The sequence below is a fragment of the Schistosoma mansoni genome, chromosome 5 (genome assembly GCF_000237925.1).
Source record: "Schistosoma mansoni strain Puerto Rico chromosome 5, complete genome".
Taxonomy (NCBI): domain Eukaryota; kingdom Metazoa; phylum Platyhelminthes; class Trematoda; order Strigeidida; family Schistosomatidae; genus Schistosoma; species Schistosoma mansoni.
The window spans coordinates 34,114-51,006 of record NC_031499.1 but is presented as its reverse complement, the minus strand read 5'-3'; the positions used below and the strand labels follow the sequence as shown (position 1 = coordinate 51,006).

The 16,893-nt window shown below is 39.6% G+C and overlaps 1 protein-coding gene across 8 annotated transcripts; it reads right to left on the bottom strand.

The window, feature by feature from the left end:
* Nucleotides 1-236: 236 nt before the first annotated feature.
* Nucleotides 237-11,229, bottom strand: Smp_136240.1 (putative vesicle-associated membrane protein (vamp); the record flags this gene model as incomplete). Of its 8 annotated transcripts, none has more annotated exons than XM_018797526.1 (10): nt 237-1,147; nt 6,608-6,700; nt 6,736-6,764; nt 6,812-6,877; nt 6,908-7,014; nt 7,049-7,201; nt 7,238-7,343; nt 7,383-7,489; nt 7,533-7,685; nt 11,112-11,229. In XM_018797526.1, 9 exons carry the CDS (start codon nt 11,170-11,172, stop codon nt 6,676-6,678), a joined length of 807 nt encoding a protein of 268 aa, XP_018652561.1. The 8 variants fall into 8 exon arrangements, with proteins under 8 accessions (XP_018652561.1, XP_018652557.1, XP_018652562.1 ...); XM_018797529.1 differs by having other exon boundaries at nt 6,736-6,777; nt 6,904-7,014; nt 11,112-11,172; XM_018797523.1 differs by having other exon boundaries at nt 6,736-6,777; nt 6,812-6,864; nt 6,904-7,014; nt 11,112-11,172.
* Nucleotides 11,230-16,893: the final 5,664 nt, after the last annotated feature.

Here is a 16,893-nt window from a genome sequence, read left to right as displayed (position 1 = left end):
GACAAGATGATATCAATCAGTAAATATGGATATAAATAAATGAACCGTTAATCTTATTTATAAATGAAAAAAATTTACATATTTAGATGTGGATTTATGTTTCATTGATTGATAGAAGCATCTAATTTTTAGTAAATTGGTTGTTTAAATATTTCGCTACGTACCACACACACTCAATAGTTAAGACCTATTCATCGCTCCTGTGTTAGATTAAAGAACGGCAAAAACGCTGAATTATTGCGAAAACAACAGGTTAATTTGAACCAAATAACCTACATATAATGATCCACGATATGGACCTGAAAATTAAAGCATAAAATGCAGTTGTGCCCATTCGTGTAAACAATAAAAAAAGAAATAATAAAATTTACGGAAAAAGTGGTTTACTTGAAGAGATCGGACATTTTCAGGATATTACACCACAGATATAATAACTAATTAGTTGGAACAGTGAATTAAGATACATACAAATACACTGTATATTATATCATAAACATACCCTCCTTTCAATGACATGATCAATTATACTTTATATATATATATATATTTCACTTTTAATACATAATGTATTATTCAATTTTCTCATTTAATCACAGAAGAAAACAACAGCACAATAATGTCAAAGCAAATGAAAACAAGTATCCACCTTTTTTTTAAAAAAAAAAGTTTTACACATTTCCTTTGATAAGTTTTATGGAAATTTGTTGAAATAGATTTAAGATGAAACATGTCAAATAAAGTATTGAATAGCTAACTAGAACAAATAGGATTCATCTTTTTGTCAATACAGAAATGTATCATAGCAAAGATTAAACATAAACGCACATACAAACTGAGGAAAGTAATGTCTGTGAATGTATGTGAATAGATTTTGAAGAAATTTTCACGTAACCATAATGATAACAATTTAGAATATAACTGTAGTTGTAAGTTTGTAGATCATTTACAGAACAAAACGACCCAAGAAGAGACCAATGATTAAAGCTGTGATTAAATATAAAATCGGTGGGATATTGCTAAAAGTATCAGCTCTGATTTGATTATGATGACGGCCATCATTGGCAGCCATCGATCTAGCACCATATTCAGTAGACATTCGACATGTATCTGAGATAGCTGTTGTACGTCGTAAATGAAGATCCGATTCCTATGAACAGTTAAAAACCATAAATAATGATAAAAGATTATAAAAAGTCAAGACAATTGTTATCACAATACTCTAAATGTTTCAGGTAACAAAAGTTTAACTTAAATAAGTTATAATACCTTTTTTATGAAACTGCGTTTAGTTAATTTTATATATACAGTGGTATAATAAAACTTTCGAAGGATATAGTGAAAGAAGTATTGAATTACACCATGAGACAAAGTTGTGAATTAGAAACTAAATAATCAACTAGCTGAAATCATGAGTCAATTGAAGCTAGACCACCATGGAAAACTTAGAAGCACTGGACGACCGTTTCGTCCGATTACGGGACACCACAGCAGTGCGCATCCACGACCCCGCACTCGCGAGATTCGAACCCAGGGCCTACCAGTCTCGCGCCAGAGCACTTAACCGATAGACCACTAAGCCGGTCTAGCTTCAATTGACTCATGATTTCAACTATGAAAATACTGAAATCTCCACAAAACCCCTTCTAATCAACTAGCTGTTATTTTATCTATACCTGTTATGTCCCCCCTCCACAAAACGATAGATCTTTACAGATCAAGAATCGTTACATTCATTTAGACAAGTGTAACGAGTTATTATTATTATTATTATTGTTTAGTAACACATTGTATTAGGGAAAACAATAATCAGACTTAATATGGTAGCTTTATTTACTTATTCATTCAAATATAGAAAGATCTATACGAAATTTTGTCTACAAGATACCTGATAATAGTCACCGGACAGAAGTCAACACAGTTTCATACAAGATAAATTGTAACCCTGAGCATATACATACAATAACTGAACAAACAAGAAACTATGGACAATGCTTTCAGTTTTATCAATAAATTATAAAAGATATTGTTTATTAAATAGAGAGAAAAAAAGACAACAGAAAACTTTACTATAAACTAGAGATGTATGTTGTTCAAGTCAGTCAGTCAGTCAGCTACAACGTAGGACCAGGCACATATATGCATCGGTCCAAGTTGCCATACCTCGTTAGCACAACAAGATGAACACTGGATTCATAGAAGTACTTAATTTAACGGTGGTAGTATGTAAAAGATAGGTTGTATGTAGGGATATAGTAAAGAAAGGAAAGAAGTCACGCGGACCCCAACCAGGTAGTCTGCATCTGCCAACATGGCTCAGATTAGAAGTTAGTGAACTCAAGAACTGATGCCATGTTTTGGTTTGGCCGCCCCTGACTCTTTTCCAACCATCCCCTACACTAGTCAGCATAGCGCGTCGTGGTAATCGGTGTTCAGGCATACGTAACACGTGGCACAACCACCTCAGTCGATGAAGATTCATGACCTCATCAACTGATTTACCATCATTTCCTAATACCCTGTGTCATACCTTTGTTTATTTTTTAGTTGAAAACTGCTGTGCATAAGTCTAGATATAATTTTGAAGTTAGAAGCTGAAAACATAACAACCATACTGGACTACTGATAAAAGTAATTGAGATATCCATTTTTATCAAACTTTTTGAAAGCAAAGCAATCAACTAGTACAAGAAGCATTGATGAATAACTGTCTTTAGTATAACATCAGAATGATATTGTTGCAGTGGGGCAAGAGTCAATAAGCATTTATTGTTTTATGACCTTTATTTTTCCTTTTTAATCATTCATTTGTTGTATGTTAAGTAACTCGACTAGATATTTTATACATAATAATTGTTTCAATTTTCTAACATATATCAGACGTACTCAGTCGGTCGTCGATTAATGGGTTTCATCTTTTAAAATCCACTACAACACAAACTATTTCTACTACATGAGTCATATTATATTATCGAATTAAGTAAACCATAATAACAGAGACAAACTGACCCAATCGGATATAAACATCAAGTATCTTCAGGGTTTGTCATTTATGATATTTATTGTTAGGTAATGAGGTTTGTAACGATCAATTCAATTTAACTAATTAAAAAGCCCTTGACTTAGTTAGCACAAAAAGAAATGGTCTCACTGTTTTAAATAAATTGTACAGTTTGGTGTTGAAGTACCGAGTTTAAAGTTTTAAACATAGTTAATTCTTATGCAGATTATTCATATTAGAATCCTTCTGATATTTGATAATTGTGTGAAGATTATACCTCTTCAGAGATTTAATGGCTTTACATACTAAAGCATTTTTAACTAGTACCAGGAACCATTTTATAGTTTATTCCTAAAGTTTGTCTGAAGTATAGACATTTACAGTGTAGAGAGTAAAGAAGGACTGTAGAAAAGTAATTTTCCACTTAGACCAAACTGAAAAATTCCGTTAGTTTTTTTACAAGACAAAGAACGATGAAAAGCCTCAGTTATGCAAAAAAGTAAAGAGTTCTGTACAGTTTCACACCAGAAGACTCCTTCAGTTAAGAAAGTTAGAACCATTCTTTATGAAGAACGTAAAAGAAGGTTACAGCAGGCTCGCCACTGGCTTCTATTCTGAGCCATATCTGATAACGTCTCTAACCACTGTGTTGCACCATCTCTCGGACCCCAGCCAGGGAGTCGTGAAGGACCAACAGAAGCTAGCCCTTTGCAGCTCTCTTTCATGCCACGACACCATGTCATACACTGACCTCCTCTCCGTATGTTTTAACCAGTCCCACAGTCGGCAGATAATGCACAACGTGAAATTCTCTGGGACGACATTCGTCCAAGCCACCGAAGTCTATTTTCGAGATGCTGACACCAATTGAATTATCGTCTCTGCGCCCGGACACACGATGCCGAACCTCTGCATTACTAACATGGTGTTGCCACTGGATTTCAGCAATCCTCCGGAGACAACGATGATCGAATACGGAGAGTCGTCTAACATCCTCAACTCGGGGAGGCCAGGTTTCACAAGCATAGAGCGAAACCGTTCTCACCGACGCGTTGTAGATCCGACCTTTTACAGCCCGACTAACATCACGAAGGTGCCAGAGATGGCCCAGATTGGCATAAGCCGCTCTGGCTTTCACTATACACGGAATGATCTCATCACTCACGCCACCACCAGAACTTATGCAGCTGTCTAGATACACGAACTTCTCGACTACTTTAATCTGCTCACTACCAAGGGTGAATACGGAAGTGGTTTGGAAGAAAGTTAGGGGTGGCCAAACCAAAACATGAAATCAGTCCATGAAGTTGTTACATCCCGATAACAATAGTGAATGGTAACTTTTGGTTCCATTTATGGACTAATATTATGCATATAATATATATATATATATATAACAGAAGTCATCGACAATCAGACTTCTCAATGTTAACAGGTGTAGACTACCTAGTTGGGGTCAGCGTGGTTATTGTAACTAGTGCTTAGAGACTATGAATGACATGGCTCAAAATCGTTTGCAGTGTCGCAGGTGCATCTATTCTTTGTCTTTCCCCGAGTTCTGATATTCTAAATCCTGCGTAACCTTTGGTTTTTATTTTATTAATTTATATTTTCTTTTCGAGTCATGTCTTTAGTATCTAATTCTTCCTATTACCATTGATACTATTTGTACCTCTACCATTCTGGGATTTGGCCTGACGTTTTGTCGCTTTGTGCTAATGAAGCATGGCAATTTGAACGAATGTACATACATATTAGGTGCTACCTCGTGATTGACTGGATAAATTATGCCTTAATCCTAGCTTAATTTTAGATTTTTTTGCCATGATACCAGGACATGATCAAAGACAAGTTGTTATATCCTAGTGAAGACATAAGTACGGGTAACGCCCAGGACCTATTAATGGACTATTATTCTATGTATATTCTTATTGTTTAACTATTGAGTAACTAGACTGTGTATATCTATATTCATCTTATTATAAGCTTCATTTTGACCTATTGATTACTATTATACGATTTACTGTTCTTAAATTATACTCGCTTTAAAGACTACAGTCTCCCACGTTCACAGCCACATTTGGCTTGATCTTGTACAAATATTATTTTCTATTTTATGGTATGATGCGGTCTGTCTGGTATATAAACAGAGTATGCTTGAAATAAATGATTCGCATAGATTCGTATAGCAGAAGCTGCAGTTGGTGTTCTGGACTCAATTGGAAGGGCTAGGCGGACAAGGGGCCAATAAGGACGCTAGACTACTCATATTGGTCGAACATCATGGATTTGTCACAGTGTTAAGATTAGACAAGTATTTCGATTGGCGTATAATTCATGTGATAAAAGCCGGACATAAAAATCAATAACGAATTAGCATACGTCTTATTTTTTTATAAAGTCATAACACAAGTGGGTCCCTAAGAAAACCACTTGCCTTGGTTTGGGCGCCCGGGTGGTAGTTCAGCTCTCACACAAATCGAATGACGAAGTGTAGAGTATTTATATTTGGTGTCTCCTTGGAGCAATGTGTTAGCGGGACATGGATTGGATTAAAGCATATTCCATGCACGACTGTGTTGGCTAATCCAATCAGCGCTAGTCGATACTTGGAGAAGACTCTAGAATCTTCTCATGTAAAAACTATAAATATACTAACGTATTTTTTATTTTACTTCTTATTTCCATCTATCCTTGTTATTCAGGGGCGGCCAAACCAAAACATGGCATCAGTGTTTGAAGTCACTAACTTCTAGCCTGAGCCATGTTGGCAGATGCAGACTACCTGGTTGGGGTCCGCGTGACTATCGTAACCAATGGTTGGAGACTCTGTGTGACATGGCTGAGAATCGATCACAATGGTGTAGGTGTATACACTCTTTATCTTCCCTTAAACCTTGAGATTAAAATTGCTTCATATCTCTCTTCCTTCCTGTACTATATCCTTATATACAACCTATAATTTATATACTACCACCAACACTAAATTAACTACTATGAATCCGGTGTTCATCTTGTTGTGCTAACGAGGTATGGCAACTTGGACCGATGCATATATGTGCCTGGTCCTACGTTGTAGCTGACTGACTGACTGTTATTCAGAATATAATTCCTTTCCTGTTCAACTGTGTTCTGATTTGGGGACTTGTCGAGTGAATTGGTGTCTAAGAATACTAAACAATAAGAATAGCTGGGTCGTGATAAGTGAAATTATAACACAATGTTTGTGTTTAAATAAATAAATAGATGGAGCAATTAGGATGCCATAACATTTCGTAACATGTAAACAACCTGGGGAATTTTCTGTTTATTCGTCGTTACCGAGCTGCCAAATCATTAGATGTGCCTGGTGCTCCGAAATTAAAAGAATACACCACAAAGGCTACTCTTTGGCACAACAGTAAGATATCATGGCGTATAGTGGTAAATGGTAGCTGAATTAAACAACGAAAAATCTATGTTAAATTACTGTTTGTAAGATAATTCGACTCCTCTGCAGTTTGTGAAAACTGTTCGCAAAGTGATGCTTACCAAGCCTGCTTTCAAAACATCGTATTTAGGAAAACAAAACAATTTCAGATTTATATTTACTACAGGATATAATATTACCTTCAGTGCAGCATTTTCTTGGCGAAGAGCAGATATTTCAGCCATTAACTTCTCAATATTTGTTTGGGTCACACTAGTATCATGTACAGGTTTCTAAAAATGTGCGTTAAAGTAAGTTTTTCACTTACAGATGATGCAATTTGCTGTTTGCAAACTTCTATTTTTTCCTCCTAAACATTTAAAATACGACAGAAATTAACTTACAATGCCTGTGTTTTTGAAAACACATTTTAGGTAATAATCCGTCACCTTTCCTTCTTTAAACAAAGCCTACTGTATTAATTTTTTTAACAAACCCACTGTTTGATCTTTCTTTGGATCTGCTCCTTCCGAAGCAACGGCAGATTGAATTAACATTCTCTCACGATTTTTTGCTGTAAAGTCGAAATCATTGGGATGGAACACAACTATACAAGATCGTAACGAAAAAATGTATCATACCTGAGATCTCCACATTTTCATGAGAAGATATAACACCTATACTGGGGGTGGCAGAAAAGTGATCTGGGGACGATGCGCTAATCTTAAAGCAAACGGGCTGAAAAGAAGGGTTGGTCAGTTTCACAACAGATGTAACAGGTCTCACAAAAGGACCTAAATGAGTTAATACATAAAAACAAAGAAAATAACCTTCGAAGACTAAATCCCGGCAAGGTTCAACATGAAGCTCATCAGGCGAATGTAAAATACAAAAGAGCCGTGAGTCCATGAGCTTACTATGAGGTGTATCCTTCCACTTAGGAAATAAATACTTAAGTTTTGGCTAATTACATACCAGCTGCTCTGTGGTAGGACGAGGGTCATCAGGAGCAACGATAGACTGAATCATAAACTTATGATTAAACTTTTCTGCGGCATTGTAACTAAACGGCTGGAGCATTACTGAAAAATAAGTATTTACCCCAGACAAAAGCACAAAACAAACCTGCAACCTCTATAGTTTGATGAGGCTCGATATATCCGTTGCTTGGTTTTACACAATAACATTTTGGCATTGTTGTCTTGACTTTAAACCCAACGGCTCGGTCCAAAGGATTTGTCAATTTGATGTAAGAAGTTACTACATCGACGAAAGGACCTACAGGAAAGCCATATAAATGATGAGGGAAAAATACACGTAATTGGAATGAAGTGTTGATGAAAAAAAGACCAAAACGATTTAAGTCAAAAATCGGCTACCGAGTCACTTGGAAATACGTTAAAGGCTCCGGATACCAGTCAGTCAGCTACAACGCGGGATACCACTATGAAAGATACGTTTACTTTGTAGCCAGATTGGTTGGAACACTGAAGAGTCGTAAGGTCCAGACACCAGAAACATAAACATAAATTTCAACAATACAACTCATTGACCAGGAACAGGTTTACGTATTCAGCTTTCAACCGCACTTCTGGGGAGCACTGGTGACACTACTCGGTCACCCGAAGCAAAGTGAAGTGCTCGAATTTGCGACCTGTTGTTTTGATCCCAAAAGCTGAAACCACAACACGGCTTCAGTAATTTAGAATTGGGAAACACTAGTAAAAACCTATGAGGTTTTTCCAACGTATCTGTACAGATCTTGCTTTTTTGGTGAATGTGAAGCAGTGATGAGAAGTGACGCATGTATTCCTGGGCTACCCAAACCGAAACCCGACGAACAGTAGGATTAATCCTGGTGACTGCATACAGTATTAAGCCAAATATGTATATAAGGCATGAACAGATAGGATAAAAAGATTTAGGATATCTAAGAGAAAGCCTTCGTTCTGGTCGAGGATGCATTGATCACATCTTCACCCTCCGCCAAATGTTAGAACACCGTCATACTTATCGCAGGCCAACAATCGTAGTGTTTCTTGATATCAGGGCTGCCTTCGATTCGTTGGACAAGACTGTTCTCTGGGATTGTCTATTGAAGAAGGGTGTGCCTAAGAAGTTAATTAACATCTTAAAGGCCCTGTACACGAACACCTCAGGCAGAGTGAGAGCATACAACCACCTTTCTCCCTTGTTTCATTCAAGCAGTGGGGTTAGGCAGGGTCACCTGATCTCACCATTTCTCTTCAACTTTGCCATCGATGACATTCTGGAAACAGCTCTGATGGATGTAAGTAATGGCGGTGTGGATCTGCTGTCTAGAGAACGACTTCTCGACCTTGAGTATGCGGATGATATTGTCTTACTGTGCGATAATGCCCAAGGCATGCAATCCGCACTTAATCAGTTGGCAATCACTGTCCGCAAGTACGGTATATGCTTTGCACCCTCCAAGTGCAAAGTACTCCTACAAGACTGGAAGGATTCTAATCCTGTACTCACTCTGGATGGTGAGCAGATTAAAGTAGTCGAGAAGTTCGTGTATCTAGACAGCTGCATAAGTTCTGGTGGTGGCGTGAGTGATGAGATCATTCCGTGTATAGTGAAAGCCAGAGCGGCTTATGCCAATCTGGGCCATCTCTGGCACCTTCGTGATGTTAGTCGGGCTGTAAAAGGTCGGATCTACAACGCGTCGGTGAGAACGGTTTCGCTCTATGCTTGTGAAACCTGGCCTCCCGAGTTGAGGATGTTAGACGACTCTCCGTATTCGATCATCGTTGTCTCCGGAGGATTGCTGAAATCCAGTGGCAACACCATGTTAGTAATGCAGAGGTTCGGCATCGTGTGTCCGGGCGCAGAAACGATAATTCAATTGGTGTCAGCATCTCGAAAATAGACTTCGGTAGCTTAGACATGCTTTACGAATGTCATTCTAGAGAATTCCACGTTGTGCATTATCTGCCGACTGTGGGACTGGTTAAAACATACGGAGAGGAGGTCAGTGTATGACATGGTGTCGTGGCATGAAAGAGAGCTGCAAAGGGCTAGCTTCTGTTGGTCCTTCACGACTCCCTGGCTGGGGTCCGAGAGATGGTGCAACACAGTGGTTAGAGACGTTATCAGATATGGCTCAGAATAGAAGCCAGTGGCGAGCCTGCTGTAACCTTCTTTTACGTTCTTCATAAAGAATGGTTCTAACTTTCTTAACTGAGAGAGCTCTTCTGGTTGTACATTTCAGTCTTCCTTATTTTTTTCATCCTTTCTCTTCCTATTTTCATTGTTTTGTGTGGCGCATATGTACCTGGTGCTCTTTTGTACCAATATGTATGTGTTGAAATAAAATAAAATAAAAAGAAAGCCAAGGATATAAGTAGCTTGGGCTTACGGATTTTTTTTTATCGGAAATGTGTTAGGGATACTTGTTCCCGAGAATGAACGAGTGACTAAGAACAACATGAATAACACTCCAAAAGTGTTTGGGATGCTAATCACTCGTTTTAAGTCAAAAATGTCAAGAACCAGTCCATATCATCTAGTAAGACTAAAGGAAGGATATCAATTACAGCATCTATATGAGAAGTCTTGGCCTAGGTAAGATGGTAGTTGAGAAAACCACAGGACTCGTACTAAAAGTTTGTTTGACTTTCGACAACTCTATTTGTGCTACAAACGAAATGTTCGCCAACCCACATAAAGCTGGTTTACTACGAAGCGACCTATATTGTACCACTTTCGGCTGTGTCCTCTAAGGTGAATATTTCAGTAGGGCAGCTCTTACTGTCTGTCAACATCGGCAACCATCTTGACTACCATTAAAGTTCTCTTTCAAATCCACGAATATTCCCAAATTATTTTCATTACTTAAAATTGTGAAAAAAACTTGAAAGTAACAGGTATCGGTGCAGGTCTAGCCTTTGAACATTAATATCATCAGACGACTATTTGTTTACAGTGCAACTGTCTAGTGCATGCTGTAGGCGAAAAAAACCAGGTATGAATCAATTGGTGAAGTCATGGACCTATATCAACCTAAAAACAGATACCACTTTAACGTATCATGGCAAATCGGGAGAATGTCAGAGACTATCTGGCCAAAATGCCACTCCATGAAATTGTTAAGCACTGATTCGGATAATGTAGGCAACAGCAGAACTCCTGGAGGGAGTCAGTGAGGTGGCTGCCATTTGCGGTCGCATACCTTAGTGAAGGTGGTTTGTAAGTAGTAGTCACGACCCAAGACAATTTATTTCTGCTCCTCGCATAGTAAGTTACGTTTGGTACTAAGCCGTATTTACAAGCAATGGGAGTACTAGCGATATGCTTAACATATGACAAAACAGGATTAAATGATATTAAGCACAAATATAAAGGGACCCTGTCGTCTCGTCTGAGAGGAAGGACTATGACTTGATGTACTTCTTGTGCTAACGTCCAGTTGGGTGGTGACTGTATTTCGAAAAACACATGAAAACTCAGGCCATAATGTCTTTATTGTTCTCTCCATTATTTTTCAGAGCGATTTATGGAGTCCAGAAACTCAGATCAAACAGAGCTATTTTGATATGTTTATGGCGAAATCGTATAACTAAAGTAATATGAACTGTATGAATTAGTATACAACAAATGATCCCCTATGGATATCGAACACTATGTTAGAACTTCACTGAGGGCATATCATCTTAAATGACAGATTATATTAACTACCTTCAAATATCAGTTCATTCTTCGGCTCAATCTGCAACACTTGTGCAGGGCTACCTGCCATTCGAAAGGATACCTGAACAACAACGAAACCGAAACTCCCAACCAATTATTTTAATTCGGTGCCCAAACAATTTAGGGAAGAAAAATAATTTCAATCTCAAATCAGAAGTATAAGTTTACAACATCTGTTGTGATTTCTCTGGTATAGATTATTTTGTCAACAAATTTCAATGTTCCAATAGGAGATTTAGAAAGAAAGCTGGTGCATGGAAAGATAATGACCAAAAATTAGATCTATATTATTCACAATTATAAACACGTTCCTCTTGATATTATCTTTGAATATGTCTATAAAAAATTGTTGTAGCTCTCAACCGATAGTAAACTAAAGCTATATATATTTTGTGATAGGTAAATCCTCAAAATATAAAGCTCTTTAAGTCTTCGACATTTGATTCTGGGCACATTAGTTTTAATGGAGTTACTCAGCTGAAGTCACTCGGTCATGTATCCACACCAGTTAACGAGTGGGTATGGAGCGCTACATATTTTCTACGAACTCTAGACACTTCACGATATAACGACAGCACATAAAATGTATCCTCTGATATATTTGCTTCTGACAATGACGTGAGTGAAATGCCACTAGGACTAAACCAAATCATCCGGTAGTTGAGCCACTGAATATCGAACAGATCATCGATCCTTGTTAAAGTCAAGGACAAAAAACGTACATCAGTTAGTCGTACACCATGTACTGACACATGCGTTAGTGGTCTCAATAACATCTCTGTACTCGTTCTTGCTAATATATTTACGTAATAGCGTCTTTTGTGTCATACGGTCTCCAAAGTATCCACAGTACTTTGATAAGTCGACGGGATAATCCACGTTAGATACAGACCTCGAGGTGTAACTTCGAAGTTAGCTGGTCCGTCACACCATTCCCGTTTAACTCGAAGATACCACCAGTATTGTAGTTTGACAACACTTTCCCAGTAGCACCTTCTATAATCGAATCGCGCCCAACCAGTAAAAACAAAAGTCGGAAGCGAAGGGGTTGGTAAATATATTTGATGCTGAAGTTACTAGTATTCTGATTTTACAACCTTCTATATACATGGCGTCCTGTTTAAACATCTGGGCTACCTGTTCCTGTCATCTAGGTGCGTTTCTGAAAAGTGTAAGACCTTTCGCTGTAAAGGTTACAGAAGGCTTAATCAGAGATATCGTGGTTGCTGGCAATATGCAGCGAGAAGAATGTACATTATCCAGATGTCGATTGACTGGGCCGCTAACTTCTAGCTGGCGATCACTCAACATTTATCGTCAGGAAGGATGAAGAAGTAAGAAACGGAAACTTGTTGAAGTACTTTGTGCTAAGAATTCTATATTGTACCAAAAATATAATATTGAATAAAGCTAACAATAGTAATAATAATAATAATAGTAATAATAATACCAGTAGCACCTTCTATATACGGAGCTTTTCCCCGACCAATGGAAATCAGAAGTCAGACGAGAAGAGTTAGGAAAGATATATTTGATCCGTTATCAATATATCGAGGAGTGTTTACTCTAACCTGGCTAGTGAACGTGGGAGCTGTTTCCCACGCTGGGTCGTATCATGATCTGGTACGGGTGCATGACCGAACGCCTTCAGCTAAACAAGTCCACTTAAAACAATGTGGTCAGCATCCAATGTCGAACACTTAATGAGCTATTGATTTTGGGGAATTATTTACAGCTACAGATCACTCCCCCCCCTCTGGTGAGGTAGTGATGCCCCTAAGACATGACCAGCCAGAAGTTTAAACCGAACGAGTTTGTCGTTGGTAAACACTCTTCTGATAGCTTGCTATGTTTAGCAGCATCTGGTCGTGCCGTTCTTGTCAACTACATGGTACGTAGGTTCACGTTGAAGAACTTTGAAGGGTCCTTCGTATGCTGATTCGAGAGGTCGTCGATGTGAGTCTTGACGAACGAAGGCATGTGTACTATGTCGTAAGTCAAGTTGCGCGGAAACATCAGTTGATTGAGGTCGAGTGTGAGCAGGTTTAACTGAACGCATAGCGTTTGTAAGCCTGCCCGTGTAGGAGTTTAGATTCATGCTCATTAAAGAAGCAGAAGTATCTACGAATTCTCCCGAAAGTCAGAGTGTCGTTCCGTAAACGAGTTGAGATACAGTGTATCTAATGTCAGCTTTCACTGCATTGCGGATACCTAGCAAGACGAGTGGAAGAGCGTCTGTCCATTGTGAAACGTTTGCGGCTAATAGCGAAGCTTTTAGTTGTCGATGAAAACGTCCTACCAACCCGTTTGCTTGTGGGTGGTAGGCGGTCGTTCGGAAGCGCATGATTCCTAATAGTGAGGTCAGACAACGGAAAAGTCCAGATTCGAACTGGCGTCCGCGGTCTGTAGTGATGGTTGAAGGGCAGTCAAAATTTGCTACCCATCGTTCGACGAAAGCGCGAGCCACTGATTCAGCAGTAATGTCCTTAATAGGTACTGCTTCTGGCCATTGAGTGAAACGATATACGCATGTTAAGAGATATGAGTATCCATTTGAATCGGGTAAGGGTCCTTCCAGATGAAGGTGGTCGAAACGACTGTCAGGGGTTTTGAAAGAGCCTAAGGAACATTTGTTGTGTCTTATGATCTTAGATTTCTGGCAGCTTACACAGGGGCTTGCCCACTCCCTCACGTATTTATTGATACTAGGCTAGCAAAAGCGTTTGGCTATAAGCTTGATTGTTGCACGAACACCTGGATGAGAAAGATTGTGCAACGTATTGAAGACGTTGCGTCGATAATGTTTTCGTACTATTGGACGATCCCTACCTGTAGATGTGTCTCTCGTGGTCGAGAGACAGATTGATGTCGACGACTGAATGTCGATCAAATACAGATTGAACAGATTTTCCCAAATGCTTACAAAACATTTTGATCAATCCATATTCATCCAAACAACATCGACAAATCAACGTTAATACACAATCTGTGAGTAGAAATTCAAAGCAATTTGTGGACGTTGACTACCATGCTACATGGTCATGGTTAAATCTACAATGACCTTTCAATGAAACTTGAAACCACTATCAAGTTTACAAACACAGATATTTATCAAAATCTAACGATAACACAACGATACACTACTCACTTGTCACTCGTCATCTGACCGACCTGTTAATTTGTAAATCAAGTGACCAATGGAAATCATGGGATGAAATTGTAACCGTAACAATTTCGCTAACATGCATGCTTTCTATTCCTGTATTGTTGTTTGATGAGGCCAACTCAACCGATAAACATTTGCATCAATCCATCGATTGTTGAGACCCTGATTTTGCCAATCAACAAATCGATACACGTTTCCTAGTTATAGGTCGTGATTTTAAGAAACAGAACAGCGTTAGACATGGTAACAGTCGTCACATATTCGGACAACAGTGATATCAGACGTCTGTGTATATGACTCCGACCGTTGCTGCTACCTTGACGTGGTGTTCGGGCTTGCCTATCGTGATGAATCGATCGAGCTATACTGGCTGGAACAATCGTTCCTAAACGTCCTACCATGCCAGGCAGGTCGTTTGAAGAGCGGTGAGACTAAAAGCAGCAATCTCAAGGTCCGAAGGCGAAGTCGTACTGCCGACTGTATAGAGGTTTGAGAGCAGTAAGGTGTTTCCTTCAGACAACCAGCATGACAGCGATGCTGCCTTCCCATAAGGAGGGGTGGAGTTATAAAAGGTCGACCCTAAAAATGCACACCTCTACTCATCCCACGGTTATCCGTCCCCGGCGATAAGGTCCCAACAAGGACGTAGCTAACACAAAAACTACCCACAAAAAGGTCGTGTGTGACCGACCTCAAGCAGTTGTCCCTTGGGCACTGCGGTCACGCTCTCAGGTCATTAAGACCACTTCCAACCCAATTTCCTTTCCAGGTACCCCTAGAAGAACCCTTCCACGCTGTGGGCAACCGGGAAGTGATAACTGCCCTCATACCTCTAACAGCACTTAAGACCACTGTATTCATAATCAGTCTCCTTCAATTCCTGCTATTCCTTCTACCTTGACTTTCAACACTGAACTTCCTCTTTCGGTTTCCCCCTCAACTGTCACCATGGCCAACGATTCTAGTGCGCGAAACGCTGTCCCAGGTCTACTAAAACCTCGCTCCAAACTACACATTGGAGCCTTCAAAGTACGTACCCTAAGTCAAATCGGTCAACAGGCCTCCTTAGCTAAAACCCTAGAATCTCGTACCATCGATGTATGCTGTGTCTCCGAAACACGCATACAGGATCCTAGTGTGGTCATTCACTTGACCTCACCTCGCCAAAATGGACAGCCAACGAAATACACCCTTCATGTATCTGGCAACCCGTTGGCTAGTTCTCGTGGACTTGCAGGTGTGGGCAAAGTACTAAGTACAAGGGCAGAACAGGCACTACTAGAATGGATCCCCGTTAACAGTCGCCTGTGTGCTGTCCGGCTAAATGGCTCCGTAAGAACTCGGAGGGATAGGGACACACGTCGTTGCCTTTTCGTCGTTTCTGCCTACGCTCCCACTGACTGCAGCCATGATGAAGTAAAAGATGACTTTTACAGAAAGCTCTCTGAGCTTCTTCAGAAAGCCAAGCGCTCAGACATATTAGTCGTAGCGGGTGACTTTAATGCCCAGGTAGGCAGCCTAAATCAAACAGAAAGACATTTAGGTGGGTGTTTTAGTACTCCGGCTCAACGAACCGATAATAGTGATCGTCTGTTGCAACTATGCTCAGACAATCGTTTATTTTTAGCAAGCACTAATTTTAAATATATGGAGAGACATCGTCTAACATGGCGACCACCTGCACCAAACCAACGATGGACTCAAATAGACCATATTGTCATCAGTCATCGTTGGAGAGGCTCAATAGAAGATTGTCGCTCGTATTGGAATACTTGTTTAGACTCTGATCACGCTTTAATACGAGCGCGTATTTGTCTGCGCCTCAATGGACGCAGGAAAAGTACACTAAGAAGACCCATTAGGATTGAACTGGAGGTCGAGAAAGCCAAATGCGAATTCCAGAAACAACTGAGTTCACATCTAGGCAGTTCTGTAATCGAGGCTGACCCAGATGCTGCTTGGAAAGACATACGAACAGCTGTGGAAACAGCAGTAACATCTATTAGTTATTTAAACCATAGGGCTCCAAAAAACCAGTGGATTTCTTCTAAGTCTATTTCACTGACGGATTCTCGTAAATCCATCCCATCAGGCTCTGAACACGACGAAGAGCGTAAACAAATTAGATCTAGGTTAACTAAAAGTCTAAGGAACGATCGTGAGCAGTGGTGGGCAACGAAAGCAAAAGAGATGGAAAAGGCAGCAGCTGTAGGCAACACCAGACAGCTTTTCAGACTAATAAAATAAACCGGAATTAAGAAGTCAAGTGTGAGACAACCTCGGAAAAAGACGGAAGCCTCATCTGCTCTCAACCCAAACGTTTAGAACGATGGGCGGAACACTTTAAGGAGCAGTTTAGCTGACCTTCAGCTACTGCACAACTACCCACTACTCCCAGAAAACCTGAATGGAACATTGAATTAGGTCCCCCGACCCTACTTGAAGTTCAAAAGGCTATAAGTAATCTGAAACTAGAAAGAGTAGCTAGTCCAGATGGATTGGCTCCAGAGGTCTTTAAATATGGTGGTCCGATTTTAGCGACTAGGTTGACTAATATTCTGGCTAAAATCTGGGAGACGGACGTAATCCCATCTGACTGGTCAC